Source organism: Cervus canadensis, chromosome X, assembly GCF_019320065.1.
Source record: "Cervus canadensis isolate Bull #8, Minnesota chromosome X, ASM1932006v1, whole genome shotgun sequence".
Taxonomy (NCBI): domain Eukaryota; kingdom Metazoa; phylum Chordata; class Mammalia; order Artiodactyla; family Cervidae; genus Cervus; species Cervus canadensis.
Window position 1 is genome coordinate 46,055,661 of NC_057419.1, and position 27,501 is coordinate 46,083,161.

Here is a 27,501-nt window from a genome sequence, read left to right on the forward strand (position 1 = left end):
GCTAATATACTAATTATACATTTAACTTTTCAAGACCAACTGAACTGTTTCCACAGTAGTGCACTACTTTACATTCCCACCATCCATGTCCTCACCAACACTTGTTATATCCTGTTTTAATAGCCATCTTGCTAGGAGTGAATGGCATCTCATTGTGAATTGTACACTTTAAAATAGTTTGACTTAAATTTCCCAAATGATTAATGATGTTGAGCATCTTGTCTTGTGCTTATTGGCCACCTGTATATCTTCTTTAGAGAAATGTCTATTCAAATTCTTTGCACATATTAAAAATTGTGTTGTTTGTTTTTTGTTGAGTTGTATATATAGTATATATATTCTGAATACTAGATACCTGTGAGATTTATGATTCACAAATATTTTCTCCCATCTGTTAGTTGTATATATTTTCAACTTCTTGATAGCTTCCTTTGATACACAGAAGTTTCTTATTTTTATGAAGTTTGATTTATCTACTTTTTTTTATTGCTTATGCTTTTTGTGTCAAGTCTAAGGATCCATTGCCAAATCTAAGATCATGAAGTTTTATTATTATGTTTTGTTCTAAGAGTTTTATCGTTTATGTCTTTGATCCATTTTTGAGTTAATTTTGGTATGTGGTAAAAGGAAAGGGCCCAATTTCATCTTTATTTTAATTGAGGAATATTTGATGTACCATACTACATAAGTTTCAGGCAAAAGAGTTGGACATGACTTAGCGACTGAACAACAACAAATACAACATAGTGATTCACAGTTTTTAAAGGTTTATAGTTATTATAAAATATTGGTGATATTCCCTGTGTTGTACTGTATATCTTTGTAGCTTATTTATTTTATACATAGTAGTTTGTACCTCAACAATTTCAGCCTTTTGCGTGTAGATATTTAGCTATTCCAGCTCCATTTACTGGAGACACAATTCTTTCCCCCATTGAATGGTCTCAGCACTCATAAAAAATCAATTGGCCATAGATATACAAATTCATTTCTGAACTCTCAACTCTATTCCATTGATCTATTTAGTTGTTTGCTTGCTTAGTGACTTTTCTAGACTATTTTTGTAAGTTCTGTGTTGTTTGTCATACGTGGCCACCTATGTCTGCTCTGTTAGCTTTGTGGTCAGATAATGTTTTGACAGTTTCCTTAAGGACCTGGAGAGGAGAAAAAGAGGAGAAGAAGGAGGAGGAAGAGAGAAGGAAAAAAAAAAATCCCCTTTCTCCTAGTCTTTGCAAATTGGCTCAGTGTCAGGGTACTCCTTCAGTGCTTAGCCAAGCCCTTTGCAACTCTGCTTAGCCTTCACATCCTGCTTGCACAGAGCCTGAAGGCAAGCCAGAGGTAAGAGTTAAGGATCTTTTCAGAGTTTTGGGGGTTTTTTTTTGAGTATGCATCTAGCCCTGGGCGTGCATGTGGCCTTCTTGATTCCCAAGTATATGTGGGAGCTTTTAAAAGTCCTTATTATTATTATTTTTTTTAAAAAGCCCTTATTTTCTCCTGTACCTCCTTTCCCAATCTCTTCCTTCCTGGGCTTTATGGTCTCTATTTCTTGTCCCGGGCTGCTGCTGCCAATACCTGGGCCCTGAAATGCTTTTGGTAAAAGCTGTTTGGGAAGCTGCTCCAGGCCTGGGAATGCTCCCAGTTGAGCAAAACAAAGGTAAGTCTTGTGCAGGTCCTTTAGGGAGCTGCCAGGCAAGTCTAAACCCACAACCACAAGTATTTGAGAATAAACTCCACATTGCTCCCTGAGGCACTGGCAACGTACGCCAGGGGTGTGGACTGCTGTCCTTGCGGCTGCTGCCAGTCTGGGACAGGGAGGATTGTAAGTGGGCAGTTTAAAATGCCACTGTGCTCTCCTTCCTCAATACAGCAGCTTTTGTCTTCACCAGGTCTTCCTTCGGTTGTTGTGTTTGACCAAATTCTAGAGTTGTGCAAAAGTTGATAATGATTGTTCTTGCCAGCTCATTAGTTGCTTCTGTGGAGGGACACAGTCCTGGAGTTCGCTACTCCCTAATTTTCAGTAACATCATTCCATAATGAACTTTTATATGAACGTGTTTGGATGTAAATATCTAGCGATAAATAGATAAAATTAATGACTTTAATTTTAAGATTAGTGTTAGTGTTAGTATTAGTTTAAGATTAGTGTTAGTATATTAAATAAAATACATATGACATTGAAATGACTATTTTAACAAACTAATGATTTCCTTAAGTAACAGACAAATCCATCATCAGAAAAAACATTTTCTTGTACACATATTTGTATTTTAGGTAATTATTATACTCTGTATAGCTTTTTTTTTTTTTTTTGCCACACTGCATGGCTTGCAGGATCTTAGCTCCCTGACCAGGGACTGAATCTGCGCCCTCAGCAGTGAAAGTGCAGAATCCTAACCACTGGACTACCAGGGAATCCCCTATACTGTGTATAGCCTTAATCATTTTTTAAAATTATCTACTTTACATAGCCAACTTTTGAAGCCAAGAACCACTTAGTTAATTTTCCCTGAATATACTTTTTACATTATATTTATAAATTGTAAGGTGGCAAAATAAGCTCATATATCAGCCACAGGACTGGAACCTTCTGTTAACTTACAACAGTTTTATAACATAAATGAATAAGGGTAAATTGAAAGAGAGAAGAGAAAAATGTAAAGTGTAAAGAGAAAAAAAAGTAAAAGAAGAGAAGGAACCAGTTTTAGAATAAAATTATCATTGTAAAAGCTAAACACACATTTTAACACATAATACACACATGGGCTTCCCAGGTGGCACTAGTGGTAAAGAATCCACCTGCCAACGCAAGTAGACATAAGAGACATGGGTTCGATTCCTGGATCGGGAAGATCCCCTGGAGGAGGGCATGGCAACCCACTCCAGTATTCTGGCCTGGAGAATCCCATTGACAGAGGAGCCTGGCGGGCTGTAGTCTATGGGGTCGAACAGAGTCAGACATGACTGAAACAACTTAGCATGCACACATATACACACAACCATGCATGTGTATTAGAGGTGCTTTAAGCTATAACTTGGGGTCTTGATAGTTTGCTTTAATTTTTTTGAAGTATAGTTGATTTACAATGGATTCATTTCTACTGTACAGCAAAGGGATTCAGTTATACATATATATATATTCAGTTATACATATATATTCTTTTTCCATTATGGTTTATTATAGGATATTGAATATAGTTCCCTTTAGTATACAGTAGGAGATTCCATTCTATATATAATAGCTAACCTCAAATTCATAATCCTTCCCTCCCCCAACCTCCCTACCCCTCAGGACCCACAAGTCTGTTCTTATATCTGAGCCTGTTTCTATTTTCACAGATATGTTCATTTGTGTCATATTTTAGATTCCACATACAATGACATCATCATATGGTCTTTCTCTTTCTGACTTCACTTAGTTTGATAATCTCTAGGTCCATCCACATTGCTGCTGCTGCTAAGTCACTTCAGTTGGGTCCGACTCTGTGCGACCCCATAGACAGCAGCTCACCAGGCTCCCCCGTCCCTGGGATTCTCCAGTCAAGAACACTGGAGTGGGTTGCCATTTCCTTCTCCAGTGCATGAAAGTGAAAAGTGAAAGGGAAGTCGCTCAGTCGTGTCTGACTCTTAGTGACCCCATGGACTGCAGCCTACCAGGCTCCTCCATCCATGGGATCTTCCAGGCAAGAGTACTGGAGTGGGGTGCCATTGCCTTCTCCGATCCATGTTGCTACAAATGATATTATTTCATTCTTTTTTATGGCTGAGTAATATTCCTGTGTGTGTCTGTGTGTGTCTCTGTGTTTGTGTGTGTGTACCACATCTTCTTTATCCACTCATCAGTCTTTGGGCATTTAGGTTGTTCCCATATCTTGGCTATTGTAAATAGTGCTTCTATGAACATTGGGATGCATATATCATTTCAAATCATAGTTTTGTCTGGATATATGCCCAGAAGTGAGATTGCTGGATCATATGTCAACTCTATTTTTAGTTTTTTAAGGAACATCCATGCTGTTCGTCAAAGTGGCTGCACCAATTTACATTCCCAAGAATGTAGGAGAGTTCCCTTTTCTCCACACCCCTTCTAGCATGTTATTGGGGCCTTGATAATTTTATCATCATACTGTTAAAAAGCTAGTACTTATTAACAGTTGTATGGAAGAAAAAACATGGTCTCTGTCTTTTAGACAAGTCAGTCTCCTCATGAGTTTTTTCTTTTTTTCTTTGTCTCTCTTTATTCTAAAGCTCCTCTCAAATGAACAGTCTTATCCATGTCAAAGTTGCCCAAAGTAGGCATAATTCCAAATTGTTCTTAGTGAAGTTATGCCAGAAGTTAGTTTATTAGCCAACAAGCCCACGAGAATCTGGCTGACACTTGGTCAAACATAAAAATATCACTGATGAATGACTTGGGCCCTTAACTCTAATGTTAAGTCATCTCGACTGCTGACGGGAAGAATCAGCAGTCTCCTGGAAGGCAGAATATTTAGAAAGATCTCTTCCAAAGTCAATTTCTCATGAGTTCTCAGACAAACAACAGACAAGATGGTAGATATGCAGACAACAGAAGGTGGTGTTAAAAGCCAGATTCCACCAGAGGACACCAAAGTCTAATCAGACCTCTAAAATTTCAGGAAGTGAATAACACTTCTAATACCACAGGGACAAAGAAGCCATCAGAGTCCACATTCAGTGCAAAACCCATGTAATCAGGGACAGAGATGCCTCAAGTAGATGAGAGGCAAGGGGCTGCAGATGTGCACGTGATTACTGAGTCAAAGATCCTGGTCCAGGACTTCCCTGGTGGTCCAGTGGTTGGGAGTCTGCCTTCCAGTGCAGGGGACGAGGATTTGATTCCTGGTTGCGGAACTAAGATCCCATCTGCTGCACGACAACTGAGCCTGCACGCCACAACTAGGGAAGCCCGCGAGCCGCAATGAAAACGAAAAGATCCCGCATGTCACAATGAAGATGCCATGTGCCGCACTTAAGACAAATAAATAAATAAGGATCTCAGCCATACCTTAATAGAGACTCCAAATTGTCCTAGCTGAATCCGCTTAAGACCACCAGGGACAAACCCATAGCCTGATAAATTCAGTTTTTATTGACCCATCATGCTGAGGGACCTGAGATGGCTTTGGCTGATGGCCTGGGGAGCTGTTAAAGACATGGCTGGTGTGTCTGTGTGACAAGAGAGAATGAATGGCAGTAGCCAGGCTGTCTCCCGTGCTTCAGGCTGCCATGCAGACCATTCAGTTGGGACAGACTCATTCCCTCAACAAGGCTTGCTACTTTGGATTTCTGTTCCAATGGCTACAGTATGGCCAACCTGGAAAGACTTCCCTGAGGCTGATTTAAAAAAAAAAAACCCCACGGACTACCGTGGAAGAACCTATTCAAAGCCTGAGTGCTATAGGTGCTCCAGACTGACAATGGACAATGGGCAGAATGACAGCTCCCACGATGAGCCTCCCACTGCAGAGAATGGCTGAGAAGATACTTTGATCTGCCTCCTGCCTCAAGTGGAAGAAAGACTCCACCATCTTTGTTTTACTACTTGGGGGCCCTCTGTGGTAGACTGTGATGATGCTGAGACCCAAAATGCCCCGGATAAAGATGGGCACCCCCAAGCCAGGCACAAACTGCGATCTAAGACAAAACCATGGAAGGGAAAGGCACAACAGTCTTGTGTGATTTAATGAAAATGATAGAATCAAGGGAGAAGCCAGCTTAGTTCCACTGGTGAAGCGAATGGGCTATTGTAGCTCCCTCTAGGGGCCATTGTAGTTCCCTCTCCTAGATGACTCAGAGAGCAGCCATTGGCCCCCAGGGAGAAATAATGGCTACTGACCTAGAACAAATGAACAATGTGCCCATGGAAAGAGGACAATAACCCTGGTACCTGAAGAAAGAATATCTCCGGGAAGTTGGGGGGGTGGGTGGAAATACTTAACGCTTCCTCCATTCTCTAAACCCAGTGCTGCAGCATCACAAAATAATGACATGGTCCTCTTGAGTTAAGCAACAGCTGCAATTGGCAATAACTCTGCTGCTGGGTTTGTCATCCCGTCTGAGTCCTAGGAAAAGAAAAAAAAAAACTAATGTGGGATCAAAACTATTCGGCTGTGCGGGACACCCGCACAATAGCAGGACTATTCAGTTCTGCCCGACACCCTCGGGAAAGCGGGACCCCTGGGGTGTGTCGGACACCTCAGCTCCCCCCTCATATGGGCACCAGTGTAACCTTGTTCCAATCTGGCTGATAGGAATTAAGGCATTTAGCCCTTGGCCTTGGGTTCCTCAGCTGTGACGCAACTCACTGCTCACAGAATGTCCATCCAAGTCCATTGAATCACTCCCTGGGACTTGGGGGCATGAGAACCAGAGCTCCCACGCTGATGCCTCAGCTGTTGCTGTGCTGAGGCTTATTCTGATCATGTAATCTACTTCCGGTACCTATGGATGCTAGGTTTACTCTTTGCAATCCACAGGTTGGGGGTTCTTCCTATTAATTACAAAGGAAGAACAAGGCAAGGGGAGATTTTCGTCTCTTCATTCTTCGACAGAATATAATAATTGTATTCTAAACAGGTTCCTTCCCGCTTCTATTTCTACTAATACCCCTCTTTTTCTTTTTCCTTTGTTCACCGACTAGAAATAATTTATTTTAAAGATATTGAATTTTACAGAGGTATCTGCACCCTGCGTGTTCACTAAAGTATTATTCTTAAGAGCCAAGACCTGGAAGCAACCTACGCTCAGTTGCTCAGTTGTGTCTGACTCTGTGACTCCATGGACTGTAGCCCACCAGCCTCTTCTATTCATGGAATTCTCCAGGCAGGAATACTGGAGTGGTTGCCATTTCCTCCTCTGAAGTGTCTGTCAACAGATAAATAAACTGTGGGATACACACACATACACATACACAAATGCATGCACACATGCATATTATTTAGCTATAAAAAAGAAAACCCTGTCATGTGTGACAACACAGACAAAACTTTGAAAGCAGATGCTAAGTTAAATAAGTAAGACAAAGAAAAGCAAATACAGGGAATCCTTGAACAACATGGGTTTGAACTGCCCAGGCCCACTTATACATGAATTTTTCCCCCCACTTCCCTGGTGGCTCAGATGGTAAAGAATCTGCCTGCAATGCGGGAGACCTGGGTTTGATCCCTTGGTTTGGAAGATCCCCTGGAGAAGGGAATGGCAACCTACTCCAATATTCTTGCCTGGAGAAGTCCATGGACAGAGGAGCCTGGAGAGCTACAGTCCATGGGGTCGCAAAGAGTCAGACACGACTGAGTGACTAACACACACACAAATATGTATTACACAATCCACAGTTGGTTGAATCCTCAGATGTGGAACGGCATATACAGAGGGCTGATTGTGAAGTTAGTCATGGATTTTTTAACTGTGCAGGTCATTACCTTCACCCTCATCTTTTTAAAACTGTACTGTATGATCTCAGATGTAGAATCTAGAAAAGCCAGATTCATAGAAACAAAGAGTAGCTTGGTGCTTGCCAGGGGCTGGGAATTGGGGAAATGGAGAGATGTTGCTCAAATGGTACAAACTTCCAGTTTTAAGATGGAGTAAGTTCTGGGGAATCTAGGTGTCTTTTCTTTGCTTTTTTGGCCACATCTTGTGGCATGTGGAATCTCAACTCTCTGACCAGGGATAGAACTCGAACTCCCTGCTGTGGAAGCAGGGAGTCTTAACCAGTGGAGCGCCAGGGAAGTCCCAAGTTCTGGAGGTCTAATATGCAGCGTGGGAACTATAGTTAACACGTATTCTGTACTTGAAAGTTGCTAGGAAGGGTATCTTAAATGTTCCCACCACAAACATTTTAAAAAGGTAAACTACGTGAGGTGAAAATAAAGATATTGAATTTTAACGTAGCTAGAAAAATTTCAGGTTATATGTTTGTGTGTGTGTGTTTTGAGAGCTCCTTGGAAACATTCTTATTTCAAGGCCTGAAACCAAAATTGTTAAAATATTGGATATTTTCATCTCTTTTATAAGCAGTTATCATTGAAGTTTATTGTAGCTTTCTTTTTTAAAGTTAGTTTTAAACTCTATACATTACAGAAAATGTTCTTAAAATCTGAAAAAATTGAGTAGATATATTAAAGGTTGTTCGTTAGGGAAGAAAAAAGATCCAGGCCTTTAGTCGACTACCCATTCTCAATTTTTTTAAAACAAATTTCTTGTGTATATTATCACACATACTGAAAACAAGAGAAAAAGTAAAATGAACTCCCACGTATCCATTATCAGCTTTAATAACTGTCAACATTCTGCCAAACTTTTTTCATCTACCTCCTGCAACTATTTTTCTGAACTATTTTAAAAGAACTCCTAGACACTTCATTTCACATGTAAATATATTAATATGTAAGTCAATTTTAATCCCAAAATGTTAATGCAATATAAGTAAAATTACAATGTATAGATGAAGCAATATGCCTGTTCTATTCACTCATGAAAACCAGACATGCTAGGTGCTGGGAATATTAGAGAGAGAGTCAGTTGAGGGCAGAAGATGGAAAGTTCATGGGTTATTTAGGTGAAAAATCAAATACAAGCATTATTGCTCCTAGGTGATGATAATGGTAATAGCTAATATTTATAGATAAATGACTATTTTAAGCCCTTTGCAAATGTTATTAAGAATAAATGTCATTTTTCAATAAAAATTTTAAAAACCACAAATGGTTTCTATGAAATGGAAACAGACTCATGGTTGCCAAGACAATGGCGGGAGGGATGGATTGGGAGTTTGGGATTAGCAGATGCAAACTAGTACATATAGGATGGATAAACAACAAGGTCCTACTGTATAGCACAGGGGACTATATTCAATATCTTGTGATAAGCCATAATGGAAAACAATATGAGAAACAAGATATATATGTTGTTGGATGGATGAGGAAACTGAGAAACCCAGAGAAATGAAGTAACTTCCTGGAGAGCATTCAGATCATAAGAGGTTAAGCTAGAATTTTAATCTAAGTGGTCTGATTTCAGAGGCTATGTGGTTGTTTAGTCACCCAGTCATGTCCGACTCTTTGTGACCCCATGGACCACAGCATACCAGGCCTCTCTGTCCCTCACCATCTCCCAAAGTTTGTCCATATTCGTGTCCATTGCTATGGTGATGCCATCCAGTCATCTCATCCTTTGACACCCTCTTCTCCTTCAGCCCTCAATCTTCCCCAGCATCAGGGACTTTTGCAATGAGTCAGCTGCTCTCATCAGATGACCAAAATACTGGAGTTTCAGCATCGGCATCAGTCCTTCCAACAAGTATTCAGTTGATTTCCCTTAAGATGGACTGTTTTGATCTCCTTGCTGTCCAAGAGACTCTCAGGAGTCTTTCCCAGCACCAGTTGAAAGGCATCAGTTCTTCATGGCTCCGCCTTCTTTGTGGTCCAGCTCTCACAACCATATGTGACCACTGGGAAGACCATAGCCTTGACTATATGGACCTTTGTCAGCAGAGTTATGTCTCTGCTTTTCAACACACTAAGTCTGTCATAGCTTTCCTGCCAAGAAACAAACGTCTTCTGATTTCATGACTGCAGTCACCATCTGCAGTGATTTTGGTGAGCCCAAGAAGAGGAAATCTGACACTACTTCCACCTTTCCCCTTCTATTTGCCATGAAGTAATGGGGCTAGATGCCTTGATCTTAGTTTTCTTAATATTTAGTCTTAAGCCGGCTCTTTCACTCTCCTTTGCCCTCATCAAGAGGCTTTTTATTTCCTCTTCACTTTCTGCCATTAGAGTGGTATCATACGCATATCTGAGGTTGTTGATGTTTCTCCTGCCTATCTTGATTCCAGCTTGTAACTCATCCAGCCCCACATTTCTCATGATGTGCTCAGTGTATAGATTAAACAAACAGGGTGACAACAGTCAGCCCTGTTGTACTCCTTTCTCAATCTTAAACTAATCAGTTGTTCCATACAGGGTTCTGACTGTTGCTTTTTGACCTGCATACAGGTTTCTCAGGAGACAGGTAAGATGGTCTGGTATTCTCATCTCTTTTAAGAGCTTTCCATAGTTTATGATCCACACAGTTAAAGGCTTTGGTGTAGTCAATGAAACAGAAATAAATGTCTCTCCAGAATTCCCTAGCTTTCTCTGTGATCCAGCGAATGTTGGCAATTTGATCTCTGGTTCCTCTTCCTTTTCTAAACCCAGAGTGGACATCTGGAAGTTCTTTGTTTGCATAATGCTGCAGCCTAGCATGCAAGATTTTAAGCATGACCTTACTAGCATGGGCCCCTGGAGAAGGAAATGGCAACCCACTCCAGTATTCTTGCCTGGAGAACTCCATGGACAGAGGATCCTGGTGGGCTACAGTCCGTGGGGTTGCAGAGTTGGACATGACTGAGCAACTAACACTACTAGCATGGGAGACGAGTGCAATTGTCGGATGGTTAGCACATTCTTTGGTACTATCCTTCCTGGGAATTGGGATGAGGATTGACCTTTTCCAGTCCTGTGGTCACTGCTGGGTCTTCCAGATTTGCTGACATAATGAATGCAACACCTTGATGGCTTCATCCTTTAGGATTTTGAACAGTTCTACTGGAATTCTGTCACATCCACTAGCTTTATTAACAGCTGTGCTTCCTAAGGCCCACCTGACTTTGCTTTCCAGAATGTTTGGCTCTGGGTGGCTGACCACACCATTGTAGTAGTCCGGTTCATTTGGATCTTTTTTATACAGTTCTTCTGTGTATTCTTTCCATCTCTTCTTGATCTCTTCAGTGTCTACTAGGTCTCTACCATTTATGTCCTTTATTGTGCCCATCTTTGGGCAAAATGTTCCCTTGATATCTCCAATTTTCCTGAAGAGATCTCTAGTCTTTCCCCTTCTATTGTTTTCTTCTAGTTTTATACAATGTTTATTGAAGAAGGCCTTCTTGTCTGTCTGTGCTGTTCTTTGGAAATCTTCATTTAGTTTGATATACCTTTCACTTTTTCCCTTGCTTTTTGCTTCTCTTCTTTCTTTAGCTATTTGTAAGGCCTCCTTGGATAACCACTTTGCCTTCTTGCTTTTCTTTCTCTTTGGGATGGTTTTGTTCGCTGCCTCCTGTACAATATTATGGACCTCTGTCCATGGTTCTTCAGGCAGTCTGTCTACCAGATCTAATCTCTTCAATCTATTCATTACCTCCACTACATATTCATAGGGAATCTGATTGAAGTTGTACCTGACTGGCCTAGTGGTTTTCCCCACTTTCTTTAGTTTAAGCCTGAATTTTGCTATGAGAAGCTGATGATCTGAGCCACATTCAGCTCCAGGTCTTGTTTTTGCTGACTGTATACAGCTTCTCCATCTTCAGCTACAAAGACAATAATGAATTTGATTTTGGTATTGGCCATTTGGTGATGTCCATGTGTAAAGTCGTCGCTTGTGCTGTTGAAAAAGGGTATTTGCTATGACCAATGCATTCTCTTGGCAGAATTCAGTTAGCCTTTGTCCTGCTTCATTTTGTTCTCCAAGGCCAAACTTGCCTGTTACTCCTGGTATCTCATGACTTCCTACTTTTGCATTCCAATTCCCAATGATGAATAGAATATCTCTTTTTGGTGTTAGTTCTAGAAGGTCTTCTAGGTCTTCATAGCACTGATCAGCTTCAGCTTCTTCGGCATTGGTGGTAGGGGCATAGACTTGGATTACTGTGACGTTGAATGACTTGCCTTGAAAACGAACTGAGATCATTCTGTCTTTTTTGAGGTTGCACCCAAGCACTGCATTTTGGACTCTTGTTGATTATAAGAGCGACTTCATTTCTGCTATGGGACTCTTGCCCACCGTAGGCTGTGCTCTAAGAAAAAAGACTACCTTAATATTGTGGTAAAATCCATGCTATTTATCCACTAAACCATTTCATTTTCTTCCTGGCACACAGGTAGACTTGTATTTCCCAGCTCCTTGGGCTTTAAACAAGCCATGTGACTAATTCTGGCTAAAGGAATGTGGGTGGATATTAAAAAAAAAAAAATCTCTGGGTTGGAGCGATTGTTTCCCAATGTTACAGACCAGGGTTCTTGGCCTTTCCCAATCAACAGAAATTGATCAGAGGCTAGACAAGAAATTTAGGCAAGGCTTTACTGGAGCTCCTGCTGTAGCAGAGGGGAGTGAGAACAAACTACAGTTTTCCTTGCTCACTACCTGTGGTGGAGGCAAGCTTGTTCCTTATATGGGGTGAGGGTAGGGGTGTGTTCAGGGGCTGGCCAGAGGGGTGGCTTATGTGATTTGCCCGTCTCTTATGGGGTGTTGTGTGCAAGGGTCCTGTGCTTTGGCTCCCGCTGACACCCAGTTTTTGCTCCAGGTTCCTCAAAAGTGGTCACTGGTTTGTTTTTTTTTTTTTTTTTTTGGTCTCTCTGTATCTTTGGGGTCCAGAATTTGTCCCAACTGTGCATGCACACAGTTGTTTCTAGTCCCATGTAGTTTCTTTGTATTTTGTTGCTTGAGGAGAGGTGTCCAGGTGCAAGCATTGCAGCAGAGAGTCCCAGATCCCAGCCTGTCTCACGAAGATGAAAAGAGCCTGTATCGCTGGGTTAATTGCTTAGAGGCGAGCCTCTCCATCAGGTACATTTTTACTGAACTTTGTGAGCACAAGAAATAAGCTCTTACTGTGCTAAATCACTGAGATTTGGGGGGGGTGTTTGTTATGGCAGATTGTGTAATTAATACTAATAGAAACATTTTAAACTTTTAAAAATTATGAAATAGTTCAAAACTAATGAAAAGTACAGAATATATTAACAATCATACCTCTATCCCTAGATTTAACAGATATTAATATATTTGTTATACTATTCCTATTTTTCTAAGCACACAAAATATCCATAATTTTATATATTGTAGACAAAGTAAAAAATGTAAATGAGGATAAGAGACACCACCTTCAGGATAGTAATTACATCTAGGGAGGGGTAGGGATGCGGTGATGCTTTATTAGTTATTAGCTATTAGTCACATTTCCTTCTGGTCAATCTTCAAGAAACCCATTGGGTATGGGTGTGTTAGTTGCTTGGTCATGTCTGACTCTTCACAACTCCATGCACTGTAGCCCACCAGGCTCCTCTGTCCATGGAGTTGTCCAGGCAAGAATACTGGAGTTGGTTGCCATTCTCTTCTCCAGATGATCTTCCTGACCCAGGGATCGAACCTGGGTCTCCTGTGTGGCAGGTGGATTCTTTACCACTGAGCCACCTGGGAAGCCCAAGAAACCCATTAGATATAACTAATAGCTAATAACCAATAAAGCATCACCACATCCCTACCCCTCCCTAGATGTACTTACTATCCTGAAGGTGGTGTCTATTATCCTCATTTACATTTTTTACTTTGTCTACAATATATTAAATTATGGAGTATTTTGTGTGCTTAGAAAAATAGGAATAGTATAAAAATGATAGCTTTTTTCATTCCATATTGTTTTTGAGGTGTCTCCATGTTGGTACCTATAGGTCTAATTTATTCTACTATGTAGAAACATAATAATTTACTTATCCATTCTCCTACTGAGACAGTTAAGATTATTCATATTTTTTTGCTTCTACAAACAATGAACTTCCTTGTATCATCTGCCTAATATCATACAGTCAGGGGAGACCTCTCTGAGGATTTCTCATTTAAGCTGATATTGGGAGGAGGAGAAGGCAGCCACGTGAAGAGCTGGGAAACAAGTGTTTCAGGTGTCTGGAGTAGTGGATAAGCCCTAACACCTTAGGGAATGGCATGTACTAGACCCACCCAGGGCAGTTACAGTGAAGTGAGTGAAGGAAAGAGAGGCAGGAGGCAGAGGTGGAGAAGCAGGCAGTCTACTGTGTTAATAGCTTTAAAGGCCATACTAAGAAGTTTGGGTTTTCTTCTACGTATATGGAAAGCCATCGAAGTGTTCTCATTTTCTCTGGATTGATCAGATCATACTCACAGTATTGTGAGTTCCTTTCTTCAACTTCACTACGAATGGAAAGTGAAAGTGTTAGTCGCTCAGTTGTGTCTGACTCTTTGTGACCCCATGGACTGTAGCCCGCCAGGCTCCTCTGGCCATGGAATTCTCCAGGCAAGAATACTGCAGTGGGTAGCCTTTCCCTTCTCCAGGGGATCTTCCAAACCCAGGGATCAAACTCCGGTCTCCTGCATTGCAGACAGATACTTTACCATTTGAGCCACCAGGGAATGGAGCAGCTCTTAAATGAATTCAGTTACTGCTTTTGGAGGAAGTGATGATAATATCATAGGAAAAAAAATACTTTTCAATTCCTTTCCCAATCTTTTGTGTCTGAGGGGCAGCTGTATGTTTCAGAGTGAAACTACAGTTGACCTTTGCATAACACAGGTTTAAATTGCATTATATGCAGATTTGTTTCCAATAAATGTTACTACATGATCTGAGGTAGGCTGAACATCAAGGTACCACAGATAAGGAGGAATTCTGGTTAAAGAAGGCTGACTATAAATTATACTATAAACTATATATAAATTATGGATTTTTGACTGCGAGGAGGGTCTGTGTCCCTAACTACTGCATTGTTCAAGGGTCAACTGTATATGTACCAATTTGTCAATTTTCCATCAAAAGGGCTTAAAGGGAAATATTCTCTTTTTTCTCCATATTTTGCAATCAATTTGTTCTTTTACTAAAATCAGATTGACTTCATGAAAGATCTAGCATTTAGGTTGATTTAAGAGCTGAGGAAATATCATACTGCTAGTTCTGAGTTTCATCTGCTAATTCTCAGATAGTTTTATCTGAGGTGTGATAGAATCTGGTGATGACCAAATACAGAAACACTTGAAAATTGGGAATGAAAGAAATAGGCACTTATACTAATAATACAATGCCAAACATTGTATTGTGGGCTTTAAAATGATAAATTACACTATTTCCAAAAGTGATTTGGATATGAACCATTCATTTAGTATCTCAGCCAAACATTTTAACATTGTCTCTCTTTCCTTTCTTATTTCTTCTATATTTGCCTGTGGCTATACTAATCAGGTTGGGAGGTGGGCTATCACTTTCAGGAGTTTTCATTTAAATTACCTCCCCGATTGCCAACAATTGAAGCAAAATACAGTTATTTTCCTGTATTTTCACCCTATTTTCTGTTAGAACTTTTCAATTTTTAAAGATACCTATACAGAAATTTCATTAAAATCTAAGCTGATGGATGTGGGTGAAAATTTCTCTTTTTTAAAACAACCCCCATCCACCCATTAATTTTTTTATTTGCAAATTGGTTGTAATTTCTCTAGGTATAATCTTACTGCCCAATAGGATGAATACTAAGAGGCATGGTGTATAATTGTGTTTAATATAGACAATAAGACCGAGTTAAAATCCTATTAACATCACACAATCAGAATGTGTTAGAAAAGACCTTAAGGACCATCTCAGGGACTTCCCTGATGGCCCAGTGGTTAAGACTCTGTGCTGCCAGTGCAGGGGGCTTGGGTTTGACACTTGGCTGGAGAACTAAGGGCTTCCCTGATGGCTCAGATGGTAAAGAATCCGCCTGCAATGTAGGAGACCTGGGTATCATCCCTGGGTTGGGAAGATCCCCTGGAGAAGGGAATAGCCCGCTACCCGCTGCAGTATTCTGGCCTGGAGAATCCCATGGACAGAGGAGCCTGGCAGGCTACAGTCCATGGGGTCGCAACGAGTGGGACAGGACTGAGCAACTAACACTTTCACTTTCTGGAGAACTAAGGACCATCTTGTACATCTTGTGTGTATGTGACCACCAGGGCTTTTTGGCTGAAGTCAACAGTTTTCAAAAGAGGAAAAAGAACCTTCAATAAAACAAAACAACTGCCAAAGAAATGATACCATTCTAGCTAACTTAGAAAAAATTTGTTTCCTAAGGTAGCAGCATAGGGATGGATCTTAGGGAGAGTATCTACCCTCCAGCAACTGTACCTGTGGGGGCTGTAAGTAATCCTACTATCTTTTAATGAGTACTAGGATGCTATTGTTTGTGTAAATGTGCTTTAGGATCACAAAAGAGGGAGCAAGTGATTAAGATTACACCCTCAGAAGACAGGTGAATTGTCTTCAAGAATGACTAAGAATTACACAAGGGGACAAGAATGAGAGTATTTTAACCTTAGGAAATGGCAAGTGCATCTCTTACTCCTGAGTCACAGATAAGACTCTGCAAAAAAGATATTTGAAAAGGGTGGCGGCAACTGACACTTTTAAACAGTGCACATTAAAACCACCTAGGAAGCTTTTAAAAATCCTGAAGCCCCGACCAATTAAAGCTGAATCTATGGGGAGAGGAGCATAAGTATTTTTTAAAACCACACACTCCTCCATCTCCCCCCAGATTCCAACGTGCAGGCAAGGTTGAGAATCATGGCTTTAAATCAGAAAGCAAAATATTAAGCGTGCATTTTGAGCGGGAAAATGTGGCAGTAGGGCATAGAAAACGAACTGAAAAGTCCTTGAAAGGCAGGGCGGCTACTTCAACAGCAGGGACAAGAACCAAGTGGGAGAGTCAGTGGTAGAGGATTTAGACTGTTTCTGCAGTAGAACTGTCAGGTTTTGGGGGTCGGTAAGGAGCTCAGCCTATATCCAACTCCATTCAAGTGAAGTTATTCTGCCAGTGGCCCTTCTTCTACCCTCAATAATATTTTCTCGCATCTTTTCCCACAGTTAAAAAAAATGACAGAAACGTCTCCTATCCCACGAAAGGCGCATGGGCAGACTGTGGGAGGTGCAAAGATCTGAGATGTCACAAGCGCTCAGCCGTAACAATTTCTTTTCGAGTCCAGAAACACAGGTCACAAACATCTGGGATGGGGTGTCCTCCCCGGCCGGGTTGCACCCACCAGGGGAACGCTGATGAACACCTCAGCACAAATCGGATCTTTTTAAATTCCGGAGGGCGGCGAGGGCAAGGGCCGGGCAACTGCTGACGTTCTCGATGACAACACTGGCTCCGCCCTTACACTCACTTCCGGCGGCTCGCAGCCCCCGTTTCCGCTTTTCGCGCCCGCGCGCCGGCCCCGCCCCACTCCCACGCACCCCCCCGCCCCCCTCCCAACGTCCCCCCGCCCGGCCGCCTGGAGAAAAGGCACAGGTTGCTGTCGGAAGTCCCCCTTTGGTTCCCCTTCCGTTCTTCCTAACGACTTCCGCTTTGGGCCGTCAATATGGACGCTGCGGCTGCCTGGCCGAGCGGCCTCTGAACGGTTGCTGGGGCGCTGCTTCTCTGCGGCTGCCGCCCCGCTTCCCCGCCCTCCCCCCGCCCCTCGCTCCAGTCCCTGGAGCCGGCGGCCTCGTCGCTACATGGGGGCGGGCCTCTGCGGCCGGCGTGAGGCTTCCTGTTCTGAGGCGGCTCGGCAGTAGTAGGCGGCGGCGGCGGCGACTCCGCCCGCGCCCACTTAGGCGCGGTGACTGAGCGCCCGGGAGGGAGGTTCGAGGGCTGCATCTTGTACCGCTGCGCCAAGCCCGGCCCTGTGCCGCCATGGCCCCAGTGCAGCTGGAGAACCACCAGCTGGTCCCGCCCGGAGGCAGCGGCAGCGGCGGCCCCGCGTCAGCCCCGGCGCCTCCTCCTCCCGGAGCCGCCGTGGCAGCGGCCGCTGCGGCCGCGGCTAGCCCTGGCTACCGGCTGAGCACCCTCATCGAATTTCTACTGCACCGGGCCTACTCGGAGCTCTTGGTGCTGACGGACCTGTAAGTGCCGCGAAATCCACGCCTGCTCCCCAGCCCCCGCTTCCCGCCCAACCGGCTGCGAGGTTCTCACCTCCTTCTCCCCAAGAGGCTTTCTCCTCTCCGCTGGGCTGCTTAAGTCTAGAATTTCTGAACTCTTGGGGCCCAGCGGAGGTGGAGGAGGAGCTTTCCATTTGGGGTCCTGGAGATGAAGCAATCGAGACTTGTGAATTATGCACGTTGTTTGAGTTTCCCTGAAAAGCCCATCTTTGGAATTTTTGCTCGATTTGCCTGCTGAACCTTATTGATTTGTTGGTTGGAAGCTTTTTAGCCCAGACTCCGAGTTTAGGGTTTAGGAATATATATTATTCGGGCGTTTAAAAAAATTCCCAAAGACAAATTGTGTTACAGCCTCTTACGGTACATTTTAAATGTAGGTTGTAATTGCTTCTGACAAAGTTTGAACTCAGGAGATGTATGTAAAAGAATGCAAAATGTTGGATCCCAACGTTTGTTTTCCTGGAATGTTTGGGACTGTTTGAAGTCTTAACACTTGTAGTGTAAGTAAAGAGTTTTTGGTAACTAGCCTGTTGTTACTGTCTCGTGGGGTACGAGGGGAGTTTATAAATCACCAAGTTACCAGTAAAATGCCTTGGGATATGATTAGAGTGTTAATCCCTTCAGAATAGGATCAGAATACACTGTAATGATTTTCAGGTGTGTGAAGAAAAGAAACTATGAAATTTAGGGGTATATATAGTTGAATTACTGTTTCACATTTTTGAAATTTAGGTTCAGAGAAAGTAAGACTTACTAGTTTTCAGCTAGATTCATTTTTATCTTTTAGTAGACTCCAGTGTATTCAGTTGAAGTACATTCGTATGTAGGTATGAGGCTGTGAAGTGTCACAGTAATTTGTTGTTAGAGACTTAAAATGTTCTTTTGCAGATGACTAAAAAAAGAGGTTCCACTTAATCCTGTAAAACATCATTCTGAGAATTTTGATATACTTTATTGAGGGGGATGGAAAGAAGCCTACCCCTAATGAGAAACTTAAATAGCTGTCATGATTGGATTATGGTGGTAGTATACTTCTCTGCACCGCTTATTGTTGGCTGTCATATAAGAATTTGAGTAGGCATGAGAAAAATCTCATGTACTCATCCTATGTATAGCTGTGGGAAAATGTTGAAAACTGCCGCTATCCGTGGTGTATAATTTGTATAATTTGTCTTTCCATAGGGCATTTGTAGAAATTCTTGGGTTATTCTGTTTTAGCACTTAGTTGTGAAAAGAGAAACATTTATTGCTATAGGATAAGTATATAGGTTTAGTCTTGCACCCTTTATATGAGGATGATTCCTACACTTATCTCGCCAGCACAGAACTCTCCACTGAGCTGCAGACTCTATCCACATGCTTTCATTTAAGCACTTAGTGGACATTTCAACCGACCAAGTCCAGAACCAAACTCCTGATTCCATTCAATCCCCGCCCCCCCCCCCCCAAAAAAAAAGAAACTTTCCTATCTCACTAAGTATTCTCTCTATTCTTCCTCTGGATGCTTAGGCCAGGAATTTTGGACTTAATTCTTGGCTCCTCTTTCTTCCAATCCCACATCAATAAATTCTGTCATCTCTGGCTTCAGAATCCCATCACTTTTCAACCATTCCATCAAGTGTTAATCCTTTGCTCCTGTTACTGCAGTAGTCGACTAACTGATACCTCTGCTGCTATCCTTGCCCCTCTATGGTTTTTCCTTCATGAAATAGTCAGGATGATCCTTTTGAAACTTATTCTTACTCACAACTTTCCCATGGTTCCCAATCTCAGAGTAAAAAACTTTTTATAGTCACCCATAGAGTGACCATTAAAGTTTATGGTCCAGATGAGGATGCTTTTGAACATGAAAGGTGGAACTATTAATAACTATGTCAGAGCAACAGGCATAAACTGGGACTGTCTTGAGCAAACCAAGACTGTGGTCTGCCTTTAAAGTCCTACATGATGTGTCTTCTCTCTCACCGCCTTTGTTTAGTTGTTGTTGTTTAGTTGCTAAGTCATGTCCAACTCTTTGTGACCCCATGGACGGTAGCCCGCCAGGCTCCTCTGTCCATGGGATTTCCCAGGCAAGATATTGGGATGGGTTGCTGTTTGCGTTTCCTCCATTGTAGACCATGGAGAATTTAAGGGGAAAATTCACTGTTGTTCTTGATACATAGGTATATAAAATAACTTTTTTCTCCTTTGATTTGTGGTCACCAAAATTGGTTTAGGAATAAGTTCCTAAACCATGTATTTTTCCTTGTTCCAGGTAGAAACTGTCAGGGTTAATGTATTAATATAAAATCAGTGTTCAAGGTATACTTTATGAGTCTTATTTCTGCCACATTTGATGTTTGTGGAGTATTGAAAGTAAAAAAGATGGTTTGTTTTTGGCCCTGGATTTCTAAATATTTTTCTTTTGCTTGTTCATTTCCTCCCGCCCTTCCCTCACCCATGTATATGCTCTTATCTTAGAGTTTACATTCTGCTGTGATTTTTTTTTTTTAGAGATTTAAGTTCTACTTTTTAAAAACCTTTTTTTAAAAAAAAAAAATTGAAATCAGAAAATGCTAGAATCTTACACACTTTGGTGTAAATAAGGTTTTTGTGACTTAACTGCACTCTCGGGCTCTTGCCCCAAGTGGTGGACTTGTCATCCATAAAGGAACTTTAAATAGATGAGGAGGAATTGGGGAGAAGAGGATGCAGGCAGCAAAGTCTATCCTTTGTCCCTGAAATGATACCACCTCTGGCAAGAGAAGATCCTTTTAGGGTTTCTGGGACAAGGGGCAAGAGCTGAAACAATGATTCCTGTTCTTTCTGCCTCCAAAGACTCTGCTCTCCTCTTTTTCTCTCTCTTTCACACATGCACACAAGTATCCATGGTTCTCATTCTCTCCCCTCTTAAGGACAAGGGAGAGTTCTCAGGGAATGTCTTCTGAGTCTTTCACAGGCATAGGAACTTGGCCAGCAACTGCTTTTACTTGCGGTCTTATCATAATACGTCCTTAATTTTTGCTTCATCCTCTGATCTGCTGGCCCTTCCAACTCCTACCAGTTTCTTTTGTCACTTGGATCATAACTTGAGCTTCCATCCCACTGTCTACGCTAAGAACTGTAGGTAACTATAAGCCAGAGCTCATTTTACTAGTTCCCCTTCCTTGTACCGTGAATCTCTGGAGGTGGTTTTAGTTTTTCTGCACCTGTGGCATGTCAGTGGGAAAAGAGCATCTTAAGTGGCTCAGTGTGTGTTCTTCAAGAATGGATCTGATGTAGGGGAGGCTTTAGAGTTCAGGCTGTTGAATCTTGAACCGTGGAGAATGTGGTGATTCAGGAAGCAGATCAGGAGCTTTCTGAGCATCAGTGGATATGAGAGTGTTAAATGGTATAGTTTATCAGGGAAAATGGTGACATTGGTTGCTGGCTGTCAGTACTGCAGAACTAGCAAAAAAGAGATCAAAATTTTCCTGGAGCTGTTTAGAAATAATCATTTGCATCTCACCAAGCGACATCATAATTGCTGTATAACCCTTGGATGACACTAGCCGTTTCCCATGCCTAGCTTAACCCACCATAACAAAGCATGAAGGGATTGGTGCTTGGAAGCAAGATTCTGTTGAATATGGAGAGGCTGGCAACTAAGTACCTTGTATTCATGACCATTTGGTCTTAAAAGAAGATTTTCTTTGACTTCTCTGTGATGTAGTGTGCTAATAAGACTTGGGCTTTTTTTAATGTTTGAGGTTTGTGCAGTATCTTTTGAAGAACTTTGAATGGAGAGAAATGTTCCTTTGTTAGTTTTTCCTTTGTAGCTATATTACTGAAAACATAAAAATTATGAGTGGGAGCCACACAAGCCTATAGTGGCTATTTGTCCAGTTTTTCCTAAATGCTAAGGTATTTTAATAGAGTGAAAGTAAAGGCCATAATCATACTTTGATGAAGATGTGCATATATCTAGTCAACTTCTTTTTTTTCTTCTTAGGCTGCCAAGGAAATCTGATGTGGAAAGGTGAGTATGAAAAAAACCTTAAATCTGTGTTGATATATCTATGAGTGAGTGAGTGAGTTTGTGTGAGTGTGAGAGAGAGTGTGGGGGGAGATATGTGTAGGTATGGGTAGTAGGATTGTGGACCGGGAACCTAGGCCCAGAGAGCCTAGGGTGACTTCTCACACCATTTGTTTAAGATGAGCCCCGGGAAGTGTAATTTCCGCATCCTTGACAGTTCTTGGTATGTGGCCAGCTCTGGACCTCGTCTTCTAGAAACTGACCAGGTCAAGTGCCTCAGGGTGTGGAAAGATGCAGAAGATAGAGAACTAAATGGAGATAGCTGGTTGCTCATTTCTCATTTTCTGGAGTGATGCTATTAGATAACTTTGGAGAATGGACATTTGCCTATTGCTATTACTGATTTATCAGAGGAGGCAATGGCACCCCACTCCAGTACTCTTGCCTGGAAAATCCCATGGATGGAGGAGCCTGGTAGGCTGCAGTCCATAGGGTCGCACAGAGTTGGACACGACTGAAGTGACTTAGCAGCAGCAGCAACATTACTGATTTATAGTTAAGAGAATTTTAATTCAGTTGGAGTTGGGGCTTAAGACATAACTAAATGCTAGTTCATTTCCACAGCCCAAGGGAACAAGATAAATTAAGGGTTGAAAGATATCAGATGATGGAGATTTAAATTGTGGCTACAGTATAGTCTACTTGACTCTGTCTTTGGCACTACTTAGTCTCCTTGGTTGATCTTTTTTTTTTAATACCAAATCACTTGGGTGAATTTTAGCATTGTTAGTGACTAGGAGCTGCTCCACCCCCCACTCCCAATGACCTTTTTGATAGAATTCGACAGAGATTGAAAAGATAGAGGTAAAAAGCATACCTGTGTTATGGTTTGGCTGGTCCATTTTAAAGGAAGGAAATGAAAATCAGGATGTGTTCTGTCCACTCTGGGGTAGAAAGGGAAAGTGGGCCTTGGAGAACCAACCCTTGCTGCCTGTCACCTGAGATAGCATGGTGTCAAGAAAAAGAACATGTCAAAGTAGTTTACAAAGGGGTATGTTTCCTTTCCAGTAGAGGAGCTCATCTGGCAAATGGAGTTCATATTATACAAATGTGTTTGCTTTGGGAGAGGAGAGGAGGCCTCACTTCCTCTGTAAGCTGTTGCTAAGTTAGAGTGAGAGCACTAAGGTGACTGCCAGATGGGAGTTGTACATTTAACATTTCTGCTGTGTCCCAGTCTTGCCTGTGATGCACTCTGCTTGGTTTATCTCTAAGGATCCTTCACAGACACTGGCAAAGAGTCTTAATTGTATCAGTGTCCTGGATTCTTCTCTTTGTACTACCAGTAATATTGCAGGCTGAATCTTCAGGAAGCTTTTCAGGTTGTTTGTGGGCTATGTATGCTCTTAATAGAAGCTAGACTCTATGGTCTTCAGTCAGGATTATGTTGCAGCAGCAGGTTTCATTTTGGTGCATTGCATTGTGGGGTTACTGTTGTGGAGATGCAGAGGTATGGATTGGATCTGTAGGTCGTTGAATAGCTGTACTAAGATTAATATGTCAGAGTCCACTTGGAGGGACGTTGGTGTCTTTCTGGGGCCTGTCATCAGTCCTGACCTGTTGAATATTTTTTTTGCGTGTCTTAAGGTAAACCGTGAAAGGTAGGATTATCAGTTTTGTAGCCGACATGAAGTTGAGAGGTCTAGCTAACATGCTGATTGACAACATAAAGCTTTTGGTGTAAAGCTTTTAAGGCTTTATGAGGAAAGGATAAAAATACTGATATTGGGAGAAAAAGCATTGTAGTGGATATAGCATAAAAATAGATATGGGCAGGCCTAGCTTTTATTTTTAGTGCTTTATTTAACTTTGCTTGGGTAATTTAATATCCAGGCTTTTCACTGAATTTAGTTTGGTAAAGAGTTGCGTAGTTAAGCTCTTTATTCAGGTTTATAAATCATGCTCCTGCCAGATGGGAAATGGACCCTTGCTTTTGTAAAAATAATACAGTTTCAAGCTTTGGTAAGGAGCTTTTCACTTCTTTCTCTTAGCAAAAAGGTTACTGATTCATAACTCATGGTTTCAATATTGAAGCATAATTTCATTCCCTTTGTGACCCAGTTAACTTCTATATAATTTTAATTTGTGAATATAGTATATTTTAGTAAACAACTTTTATTGTAGTATAGAATTAATTATAAAATGTGATTCATTGCCTAAGCATTCTATTGGATTTATTATTCTGGGGTAGAAAATGAGGCATATGCAGGTGGTATACAAAATGTGACAATAATTCATATTTAGATAAATATTTTAGGTGGGTTCTTTCATTGTAATGGTTGTAAACAGATTGATTCATATTTAGCTCAGATGAAATTAATTGTGAAATACTCCTTCAAATATGCTGATTCATTAAGAGTTGTTTTGTTTTGTTTTAAAGGAAAATAGAAATAGTGCAGTTTGCTAGCCGGACACGCCAACTCTTTGTTCGACTGTTAGCTTTAGTAAAATGGGCTAATAATGCTGGCAAAGTGGAAAAATGTGCGGTGAGTTAAACTTTTGACTTTATTTTATATAAAATAACTTTTTGGAATGTTAACTTGTAATAGGCATAGTTTCTAATTTTAACTCTAACTTATATCTGCTGATATGTTTTCAGAGACATTACTTATGTGAGTAATCATTTCTGTATGATAACATATAGTATATATCTGTAGAAACTTATTTTTTGTTTATGGACACCTAATCAGAAAAAAAAGAGTAGACCATATCTGGAGACATTAAATATGAGACTGAATGTAAAGGGGGAAAATGGTTAGTTTACATTTGTATGATTTCTTAGAGTTTACAAAGTATTCCCTAAATTTTACCTCTTGATTTCTTGACAGCTGTTTTGAGAGTGGCAGAGTCTGTATTCTCTTCTTATTTTACAGATAAGGAAATAAGTTTCCTAGAAGTTAAATGGCTTTTTCAGGGCCACAGAACTGATGATAGCATTTATCTATCCCTTTATTCAATGGGGCTTCCTTGTTGGCTCAGACAGTAAAGAATCCACCTGCAAAGCAGGAGACCCAGGTTCGATACCTGGGTTGGGAAGATCCCTGGAGAAGGGCATGGCTACCTACTCCGATATTCTTGCCTGGAAAATTCCATGGACAGGAGAGCCTGGTGGGCTACAATCTATGGGGTCGCAAAGAGTTGGACATGACTAACATACTTGTTTATTCATCTGTTCATTCTCCAGACCTTTATTGCACACAAGGCATAAAGATATGGTGGATTGAGACTCAAATAAAGCATAGTCCCTGCCCTCAAGAAGCTCGTGGTCTTTTGACTGTTGGGTCACTTTTTTGAATTCAAAAGGATGACCTGTAGTGAAGTTTACCAAAGATGCTAAAATATACCCACCACACACACCTCCCTCAAAAGTTTTAAGCTGTGTTCAAGAAGGGTTAAGGAGTTCATATTGGAAAGGGTAGAGTAATTATAATAAAGTGAATAAAATCCTAAAATGATGAGAACATGTATTAATCCACATTAATTAAAGTCAGTTCTCCAGATCCAGCTCTGCAAGGCCAAGTAGCCTTCTACCCACTGTAGGAAAAGTGGATAGATTCTCTAAGTGAACTTGACATTGATGCTCAGATTCTTTTTTCTCATTCAGTTATGTAATAACATTTAAAAGTTTTATCAGTTTTTATAGGTGCAAGTTCAAAAAAAGCTTACACTGGATAAATTATATTCAGATCATTTTCAAATTCTGAATTTGCCAGGTTTCCTAGATAAATTCAAATCAGCTACTCAGTATAGAGGTAATTTATTTTTTGCACCTGACAAGCTAAGTTGAAATATTTTTATAGTAACTGTATTTGCAGATTTATTGGCGTTTGCATATTCCATAAAGTTTCACTTCAGAAAGAAATGTATAACAATTGTATTTCTGACTTTCTGAAATGTCTTCTCAGTTTTAGCCCAGTGCATTTGATATCTTCAGTTTCACTAAGTTCCCCTATCATTAGACAGAAAGCTTATGTGAAAATTGCTAAAGTGAAAGGAAAAGAGGTTATGAAGAAGTTGAGAACTTAAAATTCTAGAATAATATATTTTTTGAAAGTTAAAAGAAGACATTTCTAGCCACAGATTTTTTTGTCTCTAGGAGTAAGCTGATATCATCCTTCTATATAACATTGGTCAAAGAGGGGAGGGTATCTTGTATCATATATTGAGTTTTTTTAATGGGGGAAAAGTCCTTTTATTTATTCATCTGTCTGTTGATTTGCTTGGTAAATTAAAGTTTGTAGACAGAAAGTCTTGTTCACTGTAAAGCATCATTCAAAGAATAATTTTTTAAATAAAGATGAATAAACTGGCTTATTTCAAGCTTATTTATCAGAAAGTTTACAATTCGTTTCATTGTTTTTGGAAATTTGGGCACCAAGCCTAATGAATCTATTTTGGCCAAAATGAAGAACCATGGTATAGTATTTCTGAAAAGTCCCAAGGTTTCTTTTCAATAGCTAGTTAATTTGGGGTAATCTTTTCCTGAAGATATTCAGACTTTCAGTAAAGAATTAGGTATTACTGAAGTATATAAAATCCAAGTGTTCAATTTTTCAAATCCAGTGTTAAATCCCTAATTATACCATGGGTTTTTAAATTACCTGTTTGATACTACTGAGCTGTATGTTGATAAAATAATATCAAGCAAAATCTAAAACTTTTAGTTTTGATATTGAGCCATATTGTATTCATCTTTCATTAATTCATAGTATTTTCCTATTTTTTGAACTGGCTGTCACAGTAAGTCATATTCTGAATAAAGTCTCATATTGAACTTTATACATAACGTTTCAGTATTTTTGTTTTGTGACTGTAGATACCGTTGTGCTGTTGTCAAGAATAAAGTCCATAAACTGGAGAATTAGAGGGTTATTCACATATTGACACTTGGTGTTCTCAACTTAATGATTATTTAACTAGACTCATTAGAGGTTCTTAATAGATAATGATCTTTAGCCATGCCAGACATATTAAGTGTTTAGCTGAGTGTATAAATACATGGTTTATAGAACTCTGACTAATGGTAAAACAATCTGGATAATGTTCTAGCTAAGAAAAAGAAAAATCTCCTTGAGCTTTTTTAAAAGCAACATTGAGGTGCAATTCACATACCGTACAGACTACCCATTTTTGAGAATTCCTGGTGGTCCAGTTGTTAGGACTCTGCACTTCCACTGCAGGTAGCACAGATTCGATCCCTGGTCAGGGAACTAAAATCCCACAGACTATGTGGTGTGGCCAAAATAATATAAAAGTGTACAATTCAGTGGTTTTTAGTATATTCACAGATATGTGCAACCATCACCACAGTCAGTTTTAGAAAATTTTCAAATTGTTACCCTTTAATTGTCACCCCAAGTACCCCCCAGCCCTAAGCAGTCTCTGCTGTCTCTATAGATATGCCTCTTCTGAATATTTACATATAAATGGAATCATAATATATGGTCTTTTGTGATTGTCTTCTTTCATTTAGCATAATGTTTTCAAGGGTCTTCCATGTTGTACCATGTATCAATACTTCATTTTTATAGCTGAATTGTATGGATTTACTGCATTTTGTTTATCATTCATCCATTAATGGACTTTTAGATTGTTTCCAGTTTGGGGCTATTATGAATAGTGTTGCTATAAACATTCATATACAGGTTCCTGTGTGGACATGTGTTTTCATTTCTCTTGGGTATATACCTAG

The 27,501-nt window shown here is 40.6% G+C and overlaps 1 protein-coding gene across 2 annotated transcripts in view; it reads left to right on the forward strand.

Annotated features, from left to right (window-relative positions):
* Nucleotides 1-17,183: 17,183 nt before the first annotated feature.
* MED14 (mediator complex subunit 14) overlaps nt 17,184-27,501 on the forward strand; it is a 60,503-nt gene continuing 50,185 nt past the window's right edge. For both annotated transcript variants that reach the window (XM_043458153.1, XM_043458154.1), the window contains exons 1-3: nt 17,184-17,722; nt 21,729-21,755; nt 24,190-24,295. In XM_043458153.1, coding sequence (XP_043314088.1) covers nt 17,514-17,722; nt 21,729-21,755; nt 24,190-24,295 — 342 coding nt within the window. In that variant the 5' untranslated portion in view covers nt 17,184-17,513. The remainder of the gene's footprint in view (nt 17,723-21,728; nt 21,756-24,189; nt 24,296-27,501) is intronic.